General features: G+C 41.7%; 1 protein-coding gene across 5 annotated transcripts in view; it reads right to left on the minus strand.

The window, feature by feature from the left end:
* Positions 1-17,500, minus strand: part of LOC138004100 (stimulated by retinoic acid gene 6 protein-like) — a 116,787-nt gene that overhangs the window by 49,353 nt on the left and 49,934 nt on the right. For all 5 annotated transcript variants that reach the window (XR_011123733.1, XR_011123734.1, XM_068850510.1 and 2 more), the window contains exons 7-11: positions 11,292-11,426; positions 10,103-10,191; positions 9,574-9,635; positions 4,218-4,279; positions 81-180 (exon numbers count right to left, since the gene is read on the minus strand). Coding sequence is in view for 3 of the 5 variants with exons in the window: in XM_068850510.1 (XP_068706611.1) it covers positions 81-180; positions 4,218-4,279; positions 9,574-9,635; positions 10,103-10,191; positions 11,292-11,426 (448 nt within the window). In the remaining 2 variants the exon portion in view is untranslated. The remainder of the gene's footprint in view (positions 1-80; positions 181-4,217; positions 4,280-9,573; positions 9,636-10,102; positions 10,192-11,291; positions 11,427-17,500) is intronic.

A 17,500-nucleotide genomic window follows, 5' to 3' on the forward strand; every position in this document is an offset into this window, starting at 1 on the left:
CTATTGCTCGTGAATGGACGATTTTCGGCCCTTGATATTAAATGCAACCACTGTAAGCGGTGGCAAAGGCTTCTTCTTACCATAAAGTATACGGACAGACTCTTCGCAAGTGGCCCATGGACACTGAGATCTCAAATGATCAGCTAGGATTTGCAACACAATAAAGGAGGCAATTGAAAGCTAAGAAAGAAATGAGTAAAAAGAGTTTTTGCAACAACTGTTTAAATTCTTTCGCGCTCATTGCCTAATTTTTATCATCAGTAAAAGTACAGACAGATAAAAATTTAATTTATGCAAATATCTGTGCAACTGTCAAACAGCCCTTATGCATGATGACGTCTGACTAGCTAATTTCACCACCAAGCCTTGAATTCGAAAATCAAACTTGCCAATTTTAGCACGAGCTAAATCCCAAAGGAGCAATCTTGAAAGAAAACCCACGTGCGAACAGTATTGCATGTCCAAATGATGTGAATAATTTTGTGCAAACGAGACTTAGTGGTAAAATTAGCTAGTCAGACGTCATCACGCATATCGCCCGCTGTCAACATTTTAACCCGTGAAATTTTCTTGACTATTGTAAGTAGCCAATCAGAAGACGAGAAAAGCTATTGACAATATTCGCGTCATAACATAACAAGCGTGACAAATTGCGTCATAACACTGTCAAAATTTGCTGTGGAAACGTGATCGACAATGCTCTTGATTGACAATGTTAGAACGCAATTTACCATCAATAAGAGGACAGACGCATAAAAGAAATTTGTTAAGCTTAATTTTTTCCTAATATGAAAGAGTCAAGCCGGGGGTTCGAGTGCTGATCTTAGCCAAGTTAGTTCAAGTTATCGCCGCTTTTCGCTGGGTGTTGTGATTCGAGCGCTATACTTCACGTGAGCTGAATTACATACGTATACTCAGCTGGACATGGACTATAAAAGATGAGTAGTGAAGGCCTAGCTGGCTCAACGCTTTAACACAGATGGAGACAAAGCCCACCCAGCTTAGTCCTAGATACGACAAAACGGAGCATGCCATACTCAGTGCGCTCTATTTTCGGGTGGATGACAACTGGGTTGAATAATATGGGTTGTATTAAAACACAGTTACAACCTGTTTGATGTTAAAAACTCACTTTATTTATTTTAATTTTAGTTATTTTTTATAGCAGCAATTTAAGGCGAACTAAAGTGTGACACACAAAATATATGCTGCTTATTAACCATTAACACCTCAAACGCCCTAAGACGCCCCCAGTTGACGAATAAAATCGTTTATAATATGGCGTTAGACAGAGTAAAATGTCCTAGCGTTAGATATTGCGCCAATATTATGCAACTGTTCAGTTGGGAGTTCACTATAAAGTTTCAGACACGAAATAATTCCATACTTTCGTATGTCATCCACCTGATCTTCCATAAATGCTTTTAAGGAACTCAAGACAAAAAGGACTGATTTAAAGTTAACGGATGGATGAAAATCACAAAGAAGACTTGCCAAATCCTTTTGCTCTTTTAACAAAAAACATCATACTGGTAATGCCTGCATGGATAGCTTGCAATGGTTCCGCCTTAGTCACAAAGTTAAAGAAGCATTTCTTAAACGCGAAATCAATTGCTCCCAGAAACTTTGCATCATAATTCCCTTTCACATTTTCCGCCATGTTTCCAGTATAAAAGCCCTCTATGTCCAATTAATTTCTTTTTCCAAAATTAATATGTTCTTACCCCGTTTTGGGGCGGAAAATGGTGCCACTCACAGCATGGAGTGCAAGTAATACAGGTCTCACTCTTTTCCCGCTTGGGTTCCAGGCCCATTTTCAGGACGGGCTAGGAGGGAGTCCCAGAACAGGACTATCATCACTGTCGATACTGCTGCACTCTTAAAGAGGTTCACTCCAAAGTGACAATCTTTTTTTTTTAATAGAAAGTCCATGAGGAGAACAGCTTTTAACCAAAATGTCAATCTTGAAATAGTTTTCTAACCTTGTGAAATCTGTGTTAAGAATACACACATGCAGGCCGCCATCTCGGATTATACGTGAGGTCATTGAGCTCACCTCATCCCACTTTTCTGAAATGTGAACAACATCTTACCAATTTGAGCAATTTATGTCGCTGAACAAAAAGGCACGACTGGAATACGAAGAGGAATCTCAACAGCTTTGCGTGTTCACGCTTCCCGTAAAACTTCAGGTTGAGCTGAATGGCGTCACGTATAATCTAAGATGGCGGCATGCATGCGTATATTTTTGTGTGGCTTACACGAAGTGTAAACCACTCAATGCCATGGCCCAAGATATTTATTCCTGGATTTGTCACGGTGAACGGAGTGGCTGTCACGTGGTTTACTATCGTCCAAGACAGGCCCCAGTCTACGCTTGGCTAAGGTACGTAAACTTCTAAGCTTCAGAAAGCGGCCATTTTGTGGTTGTAACACAGCGCGTTGTCGAAGATCGTTTTTTATCTAGTTATTCGTTCTTCTTTGCTGCTTGGATTTTACACGCCGGCTTTCCTACAGTCGGCTTGTCTTCTAAGTTCGGATTACAGCGAGGAGTTGTGCTCTCACAGGGCAACATTTCAATTCACGGTCTGGACCTTTGGTACAGGTTGCGTCACATGAAAACTTACGAGTCATTATTGACTCTCGCAAGCCAACATTTAACGGCCTCAATCTGCTCAGCAGACCTGCTTGAGTATCTGAAAGTTTCTGAAAGTATTTGAAAGGCTCTGAAGTTACTTGAAAGCAAAAGAGACTCTCCTGTGCTTGTGTTGTCATTGCTCAATGTTGTTGTTGAATCGAATTGGACGAATCATCCACACACAGTTGACAAGAGTCTGCTAGCCCACGATTTCGTCAGAAGTAAGTAACATGGGAATCTCTGTTGAACAATACCGATCAAGAATCGGCTCTCATGACAATTTCCTTAAAACAAAGGATGCTTTGTCACGTTTCAATTATGATGCTTTACATGAATGTCTTTTATTTACCAACATTGAAACAAGTTGTTGGACAATACAAAATATGGAATGAAGTAGTGTTTTGATTTACCCAATTTGTGTACTACACCTGCTCACAATGTTTATTTTGGACCTTTTTGTACAGTAGATTAGCACTTTGCGTGATGTCAAGTTCATCTATTCATTTCATGTTTCCACATAGCTTGAACTTGGTAAACACACTGACATAAAATTACAAGGTCCATAATAAGAAAACTTCAACGATTCTGGTATTTAAAGTCATATGATACCATCATGAACTTCCCTGTACATTGAATTCTGTTGAACTTTTTCTTAAAACCTCCAGGTAAAATTGTTAATCTTATTGGCTTAAAATTATTAGCAATGTTAATAAGCACTACTCAACATATGATTTATTAAAATATTGCTTGTGTTCAGATATTGTTATGTGTCTATCTTTTTTTCCCAAATTCCTCCACTTGCAACCCAATAGCCACTTACATCAACTAAATTTTTCTGTGTTTCTTTATTGAAAATTTAGCATTATGATACTTTACATGCATATATTGTCAAAAATTAGTCGTACATTCAAACCAAATCAAGCTCCCAATGTGGCTTCTAGCAAAGGTTACATCATTTCCTGTATGTCCCAGCCCTTCTGCAAAGTGTTGTGCTCTTGCACTGGTACACAAAATGCCAAAAGCATTCATACGAAATGCTTCCCTGGAGTTGATTTCACAACACTTGCCCTGGACAAACTCAGAACTCAATTCCACTTGGTTGCGTAAACAAAATCATGACTGAATCTATAAGCCCACTATAGGACATGATGCTGACATTTTTTCAGTTCCTTAAATCCTCAGGTTACATGCGCAACCTCTGTTGTCAAAATGACACCTCCATAAAACTTTACCCAATAACCCTCATCTTGAAAATAAGCATTTCAGGACAGATGTATGTCAATTATCTTATTGTTTTGATTGAGAGGAACAATATTGAAAACTAACCGTAATCAGATACTAATAGAAACTCAATGACAAAACAGATCCTTTTAATTTGTAACCTCCCCCATCAAAGCAGCTTAATTTCGTAAGCCACACATGTACGCATTGCGGACCTATTTTTAACAATGATTTCACAAGGATAGAAAGCTATTTCAAGTTTGAAATTTTGTTTAAAAGCTGTTCTCCTCATGAACTCACAATACATAAAAACGATCGTCATCTTGGAGTGAACTTCTCCTTTAACTCAATTACACACCTGAACGACGACAATCATTGCAACCATCACAGTTGAAATTAGTTGGGTGGAGAATTCAAAATCTTAAATACAAAATAAACAAACACACATTGGTAAAGGTACTCATAATAGCCACATATATTTTGTACTATTTCAACAACTAAAAGCCCACCATTTCGAAAACCTAGGTTTCAATGCACAGACCCCCGGAACCTAGTGTATTACACTGCTCCCGAACAAATGGGAAATTCATTATCAAACAATGGAACTCAACAAGTCTAGATACGTAAGCAGCGTTCAGTGCTCATAACGAAATCAAAATTTCAATTAAATTTCACAAATAAGACTCTTTTGGGTTTTTCTTTCTCGAAGAGGGTACCTTGGTACTGACTGTGGTGGCAATGGTGACCCTGGGGTGCTCGTTCCCTGCAGAGTATCTCCCAATACCGATTCCTGTGGCTCCTGTGGCACTAGCTTTTTCTATCTATTTCCTGCAACGGCACTATTCCCAGGACTTGGTGCGCTCGGGGAATACCAGACAATCTTTCACCGCTGCCTGCGACTCCACCGACTCCTCTACGCGACTGCTCTCTCTACCGCCAGTCACCGAACCCAAAGAAGGGTTGCAACCCGTTCCTTTTAAGTGATCCACGTGGACAAAATTTGGTTCCCACAACGAACAAGGTGGGTGCGAGGACATTTCAACTGGGTGATCCGTCCCGGAAGCCACTTTTTAATTCCACTTCGCCACTTACGAACCTGGACAACTTCATTAAATTTAAACTTACGAAACTTGAGGCGCCCTTCATCATGGTACTCTTTCTGTTTTACCTGCTTTCCTCCACTGCTCTGCTCAGATTCGGCTTCAGTAGTGTGAAAAAGTTTTTGATTTGCCGTTGCAAAAAAAATTTGAGCTGAGAATTGTTCCGTGACAGTGACGGTGTGCTACCATTCAGAATAAGAAAAACGGTGAGCCGGTGTTCCAGACTAAGCGTATTTGCTGTCCCATCAAGCAATCGCTTGGTCAAAGCCACTTTAGCTTTCTGTAAGGAACACTCCACCGCCCCTTTGATGCAGGGTGGTACGGTGGTACGCGGGTGAACTTAAACCAATTCTGCCTCATGAACTTGGTGAACTCCTCAGCTGCAAGTTGCGGTCCATTGTCAGAAGCTAAGTCTCCTGGGATGCCATAACGTGTAACCAATGTGCGAGAAGGGTCAATGGTCTTTAAACTGGTTGTGAAGCTCATGGGAATGACCTCCAACCATTTCGAATAAGCGTCGATAACAATATGGAACTTTATCTTGTCCGTCTCAAAGAAATCCATGTGTATGCGTTCCCACAGTTTAACAGGACACTTCCACGAGTGTAAGGGTGCTCTAGGAGGAGACTAACTAACACTACTGACACGCTCTCCGATGGCAGAAACCTGTCCAGGCGCCACCCAAAATCACCCTTTGCCAGAGACATCATCCGACAGATTCCATGATGTTCTTGATGCAAGTCATCCAACAAGCGCACACGATATACTTCAGGGATAACAACACGTAAGCCCCACAACACACAGCCTTGGTCAACTGAAAGTTCATGTTTGCGTGAACTATATGACTGAAACACGGGATCTACAACTACTGACGGCCATCCATGTAAGGTGAAATCGTACACGCGAGCTAAAACTGGGTCTTTCCTTGTTGCCGACGCTCGGGCAGTAACATGCAACTCGTTCATATGACTAACCAAATACAAATCCCCATCCAGCCTGTCGTCAGCAGAAGTAGAGACAAGTCTCGACAAGGCATCCGCCTTTGCATGTTCGGCAGACTTGCGATATTCAATCTCATACTAGTAAGCTGCCAAAATCAAGGACCACCCTTGCATTGGTGCTGCTGACAACGGGTGTACACCTGTCTTGGGACCAAAAATTTTGACCAATGGCTGGTGATCCGTTATCAGCATAAACTTGCAGCTATAAAGGTATGAATGAAATTTCTTTACTCCGAACACGATAGAATAGTTACCCCTCTTTTTCAGTTTTTGAATACTTACGTCCACTGGTAGTAAGTTTCCGAGAGGCAAAGGCAATGAGCTTTTCTGTACCATCCTCCATCACATGAGAGATCACTGCCCCTGCCCCATTGGGTGATGAAGCACAGGCCAAGGGAAGTGGTTTCTTTAGGTCATAATGAACCAACATAGACGAATCTTGCAACTGCCGCTTACTCTTCCCAAAAGCACTCTCATATTCCTCAGTCCACTTTCAAGGCCAGTCCTTTTGCAAAAGGTCATGTAGAGGGCGCAGAATGGTGGCCAGATTGGGGATTCATTTGTGGGAGATTGCTCGGACTGTTGGCCTCCATAATTACCTCCATTTTCTGTGCCAGGGGTCTAATACCATGTTGGTCAATTCAATGTCCAAGAAAATCAAGCCCTTACTGAAAGAAAATGTACTTCACAGAATACGACTGATGCCATGATCTTGAAAGCGTCCAAAACCTCCTCTAATATTTGAAAATGTTCCTCCGGAGAACGTCCTGAGATCAGGATGTCATCCAACCGTCATATAGTGAACTTAAGTCCCAGCAAAAGCTGATCAATATTTCGCTGAGAAACTACCGGTGCACTGGAAACTCTAATTGGTAAACGCTTATACCGGTATAAACCCTTGAGAGTTTATAAAGTCAGGTACTTGTTGGAATCGTCATCCAGCTAAACGTGCTGATAGCCATGTGATAAATCAATCTTGCAAAAGATTTCACCCCCAGATAACGTCGCAAACAAATCTTCTGCATTCGGTAACGGGTATTGGTCAACACCAGCACACTGATTAATGGTCATCTTGTAATCACCACACACTCGCAAAGTCCCAAATTTCTTAGGGACAGACACTGCCAGGGCAGCTCAATCACTTTGGCTCACCTTATAAATGGTCCCTTCTTCGAATTCCTTTAACCTCTGCTAAACCTGCGGCACTTTTTTTCTTGAGGTCATAAGAACTGTGCCTTAAGGAAGATAGGTTGTGCGTCCTCACGGACATGAATGGAGGCCTTATATTATTTGAGATGTCCATAACCCTTTTCAAACAGGACTCGATACTTTGAGATTAGCCCATCCAACGCATTAACTTGGGAAACATTAAGTTTCTCCAGCCAATTCCGTTTAAGCAACACAGGTTTGTCACCCTCAGTCACAACAGAAAGTAACAGCACTTCCTGGGTTTGATACTTCATCCTTACTTGAATTTCCCCCATTAGGGCTAACTGCTCATACGAGTACACAAATAAAATTGTGTTGGCTTCAATGGCAGATGCTAATTTTCTTTCTTTTAACCGTTTCAGATCAATAGACACAGCGGATCCAGTGTCTACTTCCATTCTCACTGGTTTGCCATTCAACTACATCTGGACTTGATAACCCGATCCACGCTGTTGTTTACAAGTGAGGGTATACAAACCAAGACCCCACATTTCATCGTCAGCAGTATCCGACTGCGAAAAATCCTCAGCATAACGCGTGCTGAGGGCATCACACTTCAGATCAAACATCTTGGCAATATGGCCCTTTTTCTTACATCTATATGAGCGGTCTTGCATTAGCAATCTCACAGAGCATGTTTTTGACCACAACAAAAACAACTAAATGATTCCCCCTATGAAAGCCTTGTTGTGGTAACTTTGCTATTATTGCCAGAGTAGAGAAACAAAAACTTACTGACTCCGGTCGCGATAACATCCCGATCATCTCCTTTTCTAGCCAACTTCATGGATTGTGCTGTCTGAAATGCTGTCTCTTGAATATCAATTCCCTTTTCGCTAACAATGTCTTCTGGATTTGAGTGTTTTTGAACCCACAAACAAGTCGATCCAGTAACGCTTCTTTTTAAGGAAAACTCTGAATTCACACTTCAATGCTAGTTGCTTTAGCTCCACCACAAACTGAGCAACCGATTCGCTCTCAAACTGGTTGCGACGATGAAATTTAAAACGTTTCGCTATATATATGAGTTTTGTAGAGTAATGCTTAATCAAAACATCTGTTAGCTCATCAAAATAATTATTTTTTGGTAGCTGGGGGGCCAACAAATTGCGAAGAACTCCATACGCATTGACTCCAACCACAGCAAGAAACGTAGCAACCTCATTGCCCTTTTCCACATAATTTGCGACAAAATATAATTCTACACGTTCGATATAGCTTGCAACATCTGATTTGCCATCCACATACTCTCCCACTTGGCCTATTTGGGAGCTCAAACTGTAAGCAACTAAAAACCCGCCATTCCTAAAACCAGGGGCACCCAACGACCAATGTATTATTATACCCCAGTTAATGAAAATAAATGTTATTAAGGCATTTTCAGGTGTTTTTCAGTGTTGCTGGGAAAACATTATCTGTTCCTTTTTCCCAGCAAGACACACAAGAAATTTCCCAGCCAGCTAGATAAAATTGGTTGGTTTCCCAGCCAGCCGATCAAATTTATTTTCCAGCCAGGAATTCCGCGCGCTTTCAAATCCTTCGATCCAAAACGACCGAACAAACGCGACAAAACCAGGACAAAACAGGTTTTTTTTTTCCGAAAGCGCAATCACTCTGACCAGCCGTCGTATGTTTGTGACTACTCTCTGGGAGAGGGAAGGGGTTCCATTTTTTTTTTTTTTTTTTTTTTTTTTTAGTCGTCCTCAGTCTTCACAGTTTCTACAGCCAGCTCGGGTTGAAATGCTAGAAAAAGTCAGTAATTCCCAGGCAAAACCTCTATCAATAACAAAATTTCCCAGCCAGCTCATCGAAACACCTGTATTTTTGCCAGTCAGCAAGATTCCTCTAGGGAACAGATAATGTGAGGAACAGATTCGTTGGGTGCCCCCGTAAAACCTAGGTGTCAATGTACAGACTCCAAAATAAGAGGAATGGAACCGAATATATTACGTACATATTTGTATTGCTGATAAGTATCAACGTTCTGAGCAAAATTAAAGTTCATCAACTAAAGCAATGATAATAAAGTGACTTAGGTAATTGCATGCAAAGACTGACCCAGAAAAAATTTCAACCCAGCATCTGAACTGAACTTAAATGACTTCATATTACAGTGGTTGAGCACAATGCACCGTCAGGGGTTCGAATCTAGCTCAATCCTGGATTTAAGTCCTTTAATCACTGCGATGTTCTTTCCGACAGAAAGCCGAAACAAATTGAAATTCTGCGAGAGTTTTACACCTCTCTTTTGTTAATTTAGTTAGTCAAGTAATGGAACTAGTTGTTTGGTTTTTCTAGGGGCGAATTTTACAAAGGGCATTTGAAAAACCTTGATTAGCTGCCGGTCATTTAGACACCTCGGTCACCAAGACTCTTCAAGAAAAATACATTTTATTAAACGTACCATCTCTGGTCTTGTAAACGCACTGAACTGCCTTTGTGTACCACTTGACCTCTCGCTCGACTCTGAGATAAAAATGTTTTAAAAATATATATATATATATATATATATATATATATATATATGTGACAATTTTACATAGCAAATACAATCATTTGATCGTGTAGATAGCACGAAAATAATTGTTGACAATTCGCAATTTAGTTTAGCCTTTGGACAGCAGAGAGAAAGCAGAAACAAAGCGACTTTGCCTGGTCATTCTCCAATGGCGCGCACTAAGAAGCAGAAATTTGCCACATTTTATGTGACGAGTCGTCTACACGAGCAATTTTTCGTATTGGACAATTTTTATTTGTCACATGTATAAACGCCAGTTTTTCAGCAAGCACACTTGCCACTTAAAAATTGGCCAAATGTCCTCGTCTACATGACCAAATAAAAATCGTCACATAGAAATTGCTCGTGTAGACAAGGCTTAAGATATCTTGAATGCAACGTTTCAGCTCTATTTAGTACTGTCACAATTGCTTACATGTTTGATCCGGGATTTAGTGCCAACTTGACGTATTTAATCCCTGACTCTCTTGCCAAACCAGTCTTAACGCGGGGTTGTCCATGTCTCTAAACAAGATTTACATTAGTGATTATCAATTATTCTCAACTGAATATCATCACTGCAACATGAGTTAGAGGCAACATATCTTTGCACTGCGCATATAAGATCTGCGCATTTTATGAACGCTACTTTAATAGTGACAAAAAGAGAGCCTGAAAAAATTAGACTAATAAAAAAGTCAAAAATAAAGGTAAAGGTCCTCAATTTACAAGGGCAAAACGTGCCGGTGAACTAGTGTTACTGTATGTGGCCCTCGGTGCATACCCTATACTCCCCTACCTCCGTCAATGCGACGTTTTACGAGTATTCAAAGAAACAGCTACAAGGATCAGAGGAAAGTTAAACAGACGTCGATAAAATGAGCCGGGGATCGAACTGGTGACCTCCAGCTTAGAAGGTCGCGTACTAGCTGACTGATCTCTACCCATGACATATGTGTCAATTGACCCCATGACATCTGCGACATCTATGTAGTGTTCTACCAACCTTGCTATCATGCTAACAAGAATTAAGTCGACATAAGAAACAAGATCCGAAGTGGCACCACCTTACCTATTCCGTCTTGCTGAAGATTGTCACAGCAACTACCTCCTTTGCGCCAGAAACCAAAACGTTGCGAAAAAAGACACTTTTAAATTGTTCAACTTTCGTAAAATGAAATAGGATGCGTTTAAGTCCTAAATCTAACCTAGTTTTAGCCACATTTTTTTTTAATGTAATCATGTTTTAGATTGTACATAGTTATATTTTATTCGACTTAATTTGTATTACTTCATTCTGTATGCTAAAGTAGCGTTCACAACTGTGGCGAAGGAAGGAAGGAAGGAAGGAAAAAGGGAAGGAAGAGAGGAAGGAATGAAGGAAGGGAGGAAGGGAGGAAGGAAGGAAATGTGATTGATTGAACTCTCCCTCGCAAAATAAAGTTCTATTTATAACTCTCCCTCGAAAAATAAAGTACTATTTATGAATCACATATGAGAGAGCCCTCAAAACACGGCACAATCTTCCCATAATCCTCATCATAATCGTCATTAACCTTAACATACTTTTCATTATCATCATCACCATCACTCCCATATCCCCAATCAAGAGGATCAGTACCTACATCGATATCATTTGTGCTGTGGAACCACCTCTTTCGCCCTTCCAGAAAAATGACCACGGCGAACCTTATCACGATAAAAAGGAGGCACAAGTTCGTTGTGAGTGTAGGTAAAAGCACGAGCAAGATGCCATTTTTCTGAAAATAATGCAAACAAGAACAACTTCAGTTTTCTGTTGGGGTTGTTTAAGCTTCCTTAGGTCCCTACTACCTATGAAGCATGGTTCTCACTTGTGAGGAAAGCACAAGATTGAGCAGCATACGCAAACTCGGCAGCGTCTTCAGCGTTAATCATACCAAGTCTCTTAAGAAGCGACGATGGCGACGGAAACGACAACGCCATAAAGCAATAATACCACTGGCAAATGACCGAGGAAAAGTAATTACAAATTACACGAAACTTACCTGGAAGTTGAAGTTTGATTGGGATTCTACCAATACACCAGGAACAAGGAGTTACGCGAGAAAGCATATCAGTGTGTCCATCAGCAAGATGAACACCATCATGAAGCTAGTGTGTGTATCCTCAAGGGATAGGCACGTGACTCCTTGTTCCTGGTAACTTAGCAGAATGCCAATCATTCATTAACTTCCAGGTAAGCTTTGATAAATCTTTGCTTCTGCCTCGTTAACATGCACTGCGGAGTCACTTGGGCTTTCAAAGTATCTGATGGACACACTCTGAGTATAACACAACTATAATGTCAAGTAATTCAATGAAAAAAAACTTTAACATGTTATATCTCATCAGCACAATTTTATTGCGCACAAATACTGTACATTTTTTAGGTCTCGTTTAGCACACTTAAAGGAAAAACTGTTTCAGCTGTAATAATCTGTTTATCATAATATTTTGGAAAAGTGCACCCTGACTCCCAACTTGCTGTTCTCTACGATGTGAGTTAAGTACATAAAAAGGAGTCCATCTGCAACTTGTGGAGATATCTGCCCTGAACAACTCCCCACTCTTGAAGGGAAGCATCTGATTGGTGGACCATTACTGGAATGCCATGGGAGATGGGACAAATGGCTGAATATGTGTCACACACCAATGAAGGGTAATTATCAAGAACAGTAGAGGCTAAGTAGTCCTCCTTATTTGTCTGAAGTATTTGACACTTGTGGGAGTTCTAACGATCTCCAAAACAGTGGTCCATACTACCCAGCAGAACAAAACTAGAAACTATAACGCCAATTAGTTCTTAAAGTGCTCTGGTTGTACCTTCTGGGTGACTGACACAAAATGCTTAAATTTCTGTGCTTTGGTGTTTGTCAGTTTGACTTCCATGTTTATCGAGTTGATCAAGAAACATAGAAAAGTAAATTCTTTTGAGTTCTTTTCATGTACAACAAAACCTAGTCAACTGTGGCACAGAGTCTGATTTCGTTCGCAGCCTGCATGTGTTACCTTTCAGCTAAGAATCATCAATAAATGCTGATGACAAGTACCCAAACTGCAGAGTACTTGCTGAGTTGAATAGACAGGTTTAAGGATTTTGGTAAATATCCTGGGGGCACTTGAAAGATCATTTGGCAAACTCGTGTACTGAAACAATTTGCATTGCTTTATAAATTTCAGGGGTTTTTTTGGCAATGGGGATGGAATAGTACGCATCTCTCAAATTAACTGAAGCCATCACACTGCCCGGGGTGACAAGCGTAATTGCTGTTTCCAAAGTTTCCATTTTAAAATGGTAGTAGGGTAGGAAGGCATTCAGCTCTTTTAAATTTAGTATAAGTCGGCATCCACCGGCCAGCCCATTCTCCTTTTTCATGTTGAGAAAATATAATTACTCCCTCCTCCAAATGTTTATTTATGTCGATGTAAATGACCTCAGTTTCTTGGGGATCAGACATCATTCCTTGGGAGGGATAGTTCTGTGTTGGGACCATGTCATCAGTAAATGTTTTTTCTTCATTAACCAACACATGTTTCAGCCTTTCTGCTTCAATAGGTTGTGATTTTAAGACATTCCCCCATACATCATTAGGGGGTGGAGCATACTCAACATGTGTCTGGTTCACTGCATCCCTTGTGCCCTTCCCTCTCCCTTTTCCTTTTGATTGTTTTGAGAGGAGCGCCTCGGCTACTTTAATTACTTAAACGCCTTGTGTGGGAACGTCTGTTGCTTTTATAGCCAAAATCCTTGCTCATGGTGCCCGTGCGTTGATTAGCGTTGTAGCCACTTCTGCATGGTCGGGATTTTTTGCAGGTGCCAAGTTTCCTACTTACCCGATTAGTTTTTTCCATCTCGTTTAGCTGTTTTGACAGCTCGTCACCAAACAGGAGGTAGTGCAGCCCAGTGGTTAGGACGCGTGCCTTGAGATCGGGAGTTCCCGGGTTCAATTTGAGACTCGTTTTAACCACTCGTTGAGTTTGTTCCGGGCAGCCCCTGGTTCAACTTCTCAGTCACACTTGTACATAGCCAACTGGTTTGCCTCCGGCCAGTTGCGATTTTTAACAGCTGTTGTTGTTGTGCTCTGTCGTTTCGTTGATTGTTTCATTGGCCCCGAAAAGCCCCTCGGGGAGTGTTCAATTAAGAAGTGTAGTGTAGTGTAGTGTAGTGTAGTGTACAATAGGAACGGTACTTGACCACAGATGCTTGTTATCTTGGTTAAGATCCCCGATTCGTCTAATGACTTCCCGTCTTCTCATATTTAGGTCGCAATTGGCATTAGCCCATAAAGCAAAGGAGTCAGTGGCCTGTTTTACAAGAACAGATATGTCTAACGCTCTGGGATCCACGTGTTCATGGGCCTTCAACGAGTCTCGATGATTAAGACTAGTGGAATAATGTTCTTAATTATTGATGTTTGCACCTTTTGCATTCTTTTACATCGTTGGAAAGTGTTTCAGGCTAGAGCTGGTCCCAAATAAGCGCTTTAACCTTGGTGGACAAAATGCCCTTGTAGCGCCGTATGAACGGATGTAAAATCTATTGTCTTAACGTCTTAATTGTAAGTTGTTACTTGCAAATTTATTCATAAAAATAGTATAAGTTCCGGTCCATGTGTAATTGTTAGTCTTGCCAGAAGCAGTTGACGTGTCGTTTTTGCGAACAGGATAACATCGGACTCGATGAAATTTAGAACTTTTTACCACAGTTTTGTAAGTATTCGTCTCGTTCGTTTGTATATTTCCAGCCTCACAATTTATGTAAACTTCATTTGTAACTTTGTAAATTTTATTTATCCTTTCAGTTGAATCGTATATGATCTGGTAACAACGAATTCAAGCTGTGGTGTGGCGAATAGTCTTTTTATATTTAACTGTGGCGGCTACGGCCGTCCACATTCATTCAAAAAACTGTGTGGAAGTTTTGAGCGTCAGTAATTATTACGGCCGCATGTCTTTCCAAGATCAGGAAGGTGTAAGTCCACAGGATGGCGTCTATCGCCGCGAATTAATTCAGAAATTGAAAACTTAGCGATCAGGCTACAAGGGACACGTAACCCGAATTGAAAGAGAGATCGAGATCTCGATGACTGCCGGAGAATTTGAAGCTGTGCGTGGTAAGCTGGCTAATTTGGAATCGGCATTTATTAACTTTGGACGAGCGCATGATGCTTACCTTCGTCGCCTGGACGACCCAGAAGAAATTTTTCAAGAAACAACGGGGTTTGATGATCAGCGTGATGCCCATCATGTCTTCGTTCGGCGTGCATGGGAGTGGCTTGATAGCTCACAGGTGTTGCCTCGTGTAGATACATGTGATTCGGCTAGCCAGCGAGGTTCCCATCTTACTGTTACAAAAGTTTCATCAAATTCTGTTTCCAAAGCAAGCACTCGTCTAACGGTAAAAGTTAAGGAGGCCAAAATTGAGGAAGCCATAGCTAAGTTGAGGTTGCAGCAACTGAAGAAAAAGTTCGAATTACAGCAAAGACGTGAAACGGTAATGCGTGAAGAAGAGTTGTTGGAAGTTAGAAGTACAATCGAGCAAGCTCGCCTGAGAGTACAAATTTTAGAAGAAGAAGGTCAATCCGAAGAATGTTTGGATCGCAGTTATGGGGCCTCCCCGAGCAACTAGTGTTCCAGAAATGAAGAGATACGATCAAAGAACTGGTGTATTTTCGAATGTTGAGTCTGGATTAACGCCTGAAATGAAAAGGAATATGCCTTCTCGGCCATCTAGAGACGACACATACGCGAGTGCGGATCTCGACCCTACCACGTCTCGCCACGTTGACACGGGTGCAGGTCTCGATCCTGCCACGTCTCGCCGCGTTGACACACATTCAGGGCTCGAACCTGCCATGTACCGCCACATTCACGTACGTTCTGACTTTGATCTTGAGCCTAGAGTGGTCAGCGACACGCCAGGCGGGCATCGCGATTACGATTGTGTTACACCCAGATTGAAAAGAGAACCCACGCATGATGAATTTGGTACTGATGTAGATGCTGGGTACTCTCCTTATCAAGGAAATCTGGAGCGGCTGCTGCACCAACAGCAACAGATGATAGGTCTCCAACAACAGACCTTCCAAAGTATGGCTTCGACGATTAAACAGGGGTTTTCCTTTCCAAAGCCTGACATAAGCAAGTTCGATGGTAACCCGCTGGATTATTTGAATTTTGTTTGCTCCTTTGATAATGGTATCGCTAAAAATGCGTCGGATGATAGTGAAAGGCTGTCGTACCTGTTACAGTATTGCACGGGAGCGGCAAGAGACGCGATCAAAAGTTGTTTTAGCCCTGGACTCCGCCGTTGGTTATCAAACAGCTAGGACATTACTGGAAGAGCGATTTAGGCATCCATATAAGATCGCTGCCGCTCACCTTAATATGATAACTCGTGGCGCACCTTTAAAGCCTTATGACCAGCGCGGATTACTCACATTCGCAGACCAGTTAAGAGATTGCCAAAATGTTCTGGAGTCGATTGGATATATGGATGAGATTAACAGTGCTGATAACTTGAGGAATGTGATAGAGAGACTTCCATTTCACCTTAAGGTCAAGTGGTTGGAGGTGGCGGACCGTTTGAGAGGGAATGGGCTGCGCCCAAGAATCCATCATATCTCGGAGTTTGTTTCTAAGAGAGCTCGTGTGGTAAATGATCCTGTTTTTGGCAACGTCGTAACTTGCGACAGAGGCAAGTTCAAGAAGTTAAGCAATCCTAACCAATCAAGAGGAAGGAGCTTTTCATCTCAAGCTAAAGTTGTTCCTTCCGGAGAAAGACGTGGTTGGCGGAATGATAGTCCTGGAGTGAATCAAAGTAGTTATTATAACCTTGGAAAATGCCTTTTGTGTAATGGCTTACACCAACTGTGGAACTGTGAAGAATTTAAGCGAAAACCCTACGCTGAACGTGTCAAGACATTACGTGAACACAAACTTTGTGACAACTGTTTTAAAGTAGGACACACAGCCAGGGGATGTTTGCAGAGGAGTGCCTGTTATATTGAGGGATGTAACAAGAAGCATATGACTGTGATTCACCCACCCCAGCCATTGTTACCGGACCGCATTTACACCGACCGCTCCTGTGAAGTTGAACCATCCTCATGTTTCGCCAGAAATCGCCCTAATCACAGTTATGCAGCTAGGTGTTCAGCAGGTTCCAATAGAGATGGTGCTACCCAAGGTCACATAATTGAGGCACATGTAAATACCAGTAGAAACTTTTCAACTCAGAGTCACGCAATTGGGGCCGGCGCAAGTTACCATGGAAATCGCAACCAAACAACTATCACAAGGATATGTCTGAGAATCGTTCCCGTCAGGGTGCATGACAACGATTCTGGTCGGATGTTAGAAACGTACGCACTACTGGACAACGGTTCAGATGTATCTCTTTGTGATGCTGAGTTGGTGAAGGAGCTTGATCTTCAGGGTGAACGACGTGACTTCCTCTTAACAACCCAAGAGAAAAAGGACAGTGCCAAGTCCGGCTTAGAGCTTAAGTTAGCCCTTAGTTCCTTGGATGGTACTTCCTCTTTGGAAATACCAAGGGTGTGGACAGTAGATCGTTTAAATGTTTTACGTCGCAGCATTCCGCGTGCCGAAGATGTCCAAGGCTGGTCTCATCTTAGTGACATTGAGCTTCTAGAGATTCAAAATAAGGACGTTAGAGTGCTTATCGGGTGCAACGTCCCTGAAGCCTTCTGGGTGATGGAAGAAAGAAGGGGAAAGAGTGGTGAACCAGTTGCTGTTCGATCACTACTCGGTTGGACTTTGATGGGTCCCACTGAAAACCATCAAGACGACT

The sequence above is a fragment of the Montipora foliosa genome, chromosome 5 (assembly GCF_036669935.1).
Source record: "Montipora foliosa isolate CH-2021 chromosome 5, ASM3666993v2, whole genome shotgun sequence".
NCBI classification, from domain to species: domain Eukaryota; kingdom Metazoa; phylum Cnidaria; class Anthozoa; order Scleractinia; family Acroporidae; genus Montipora; species Montipora foliosa.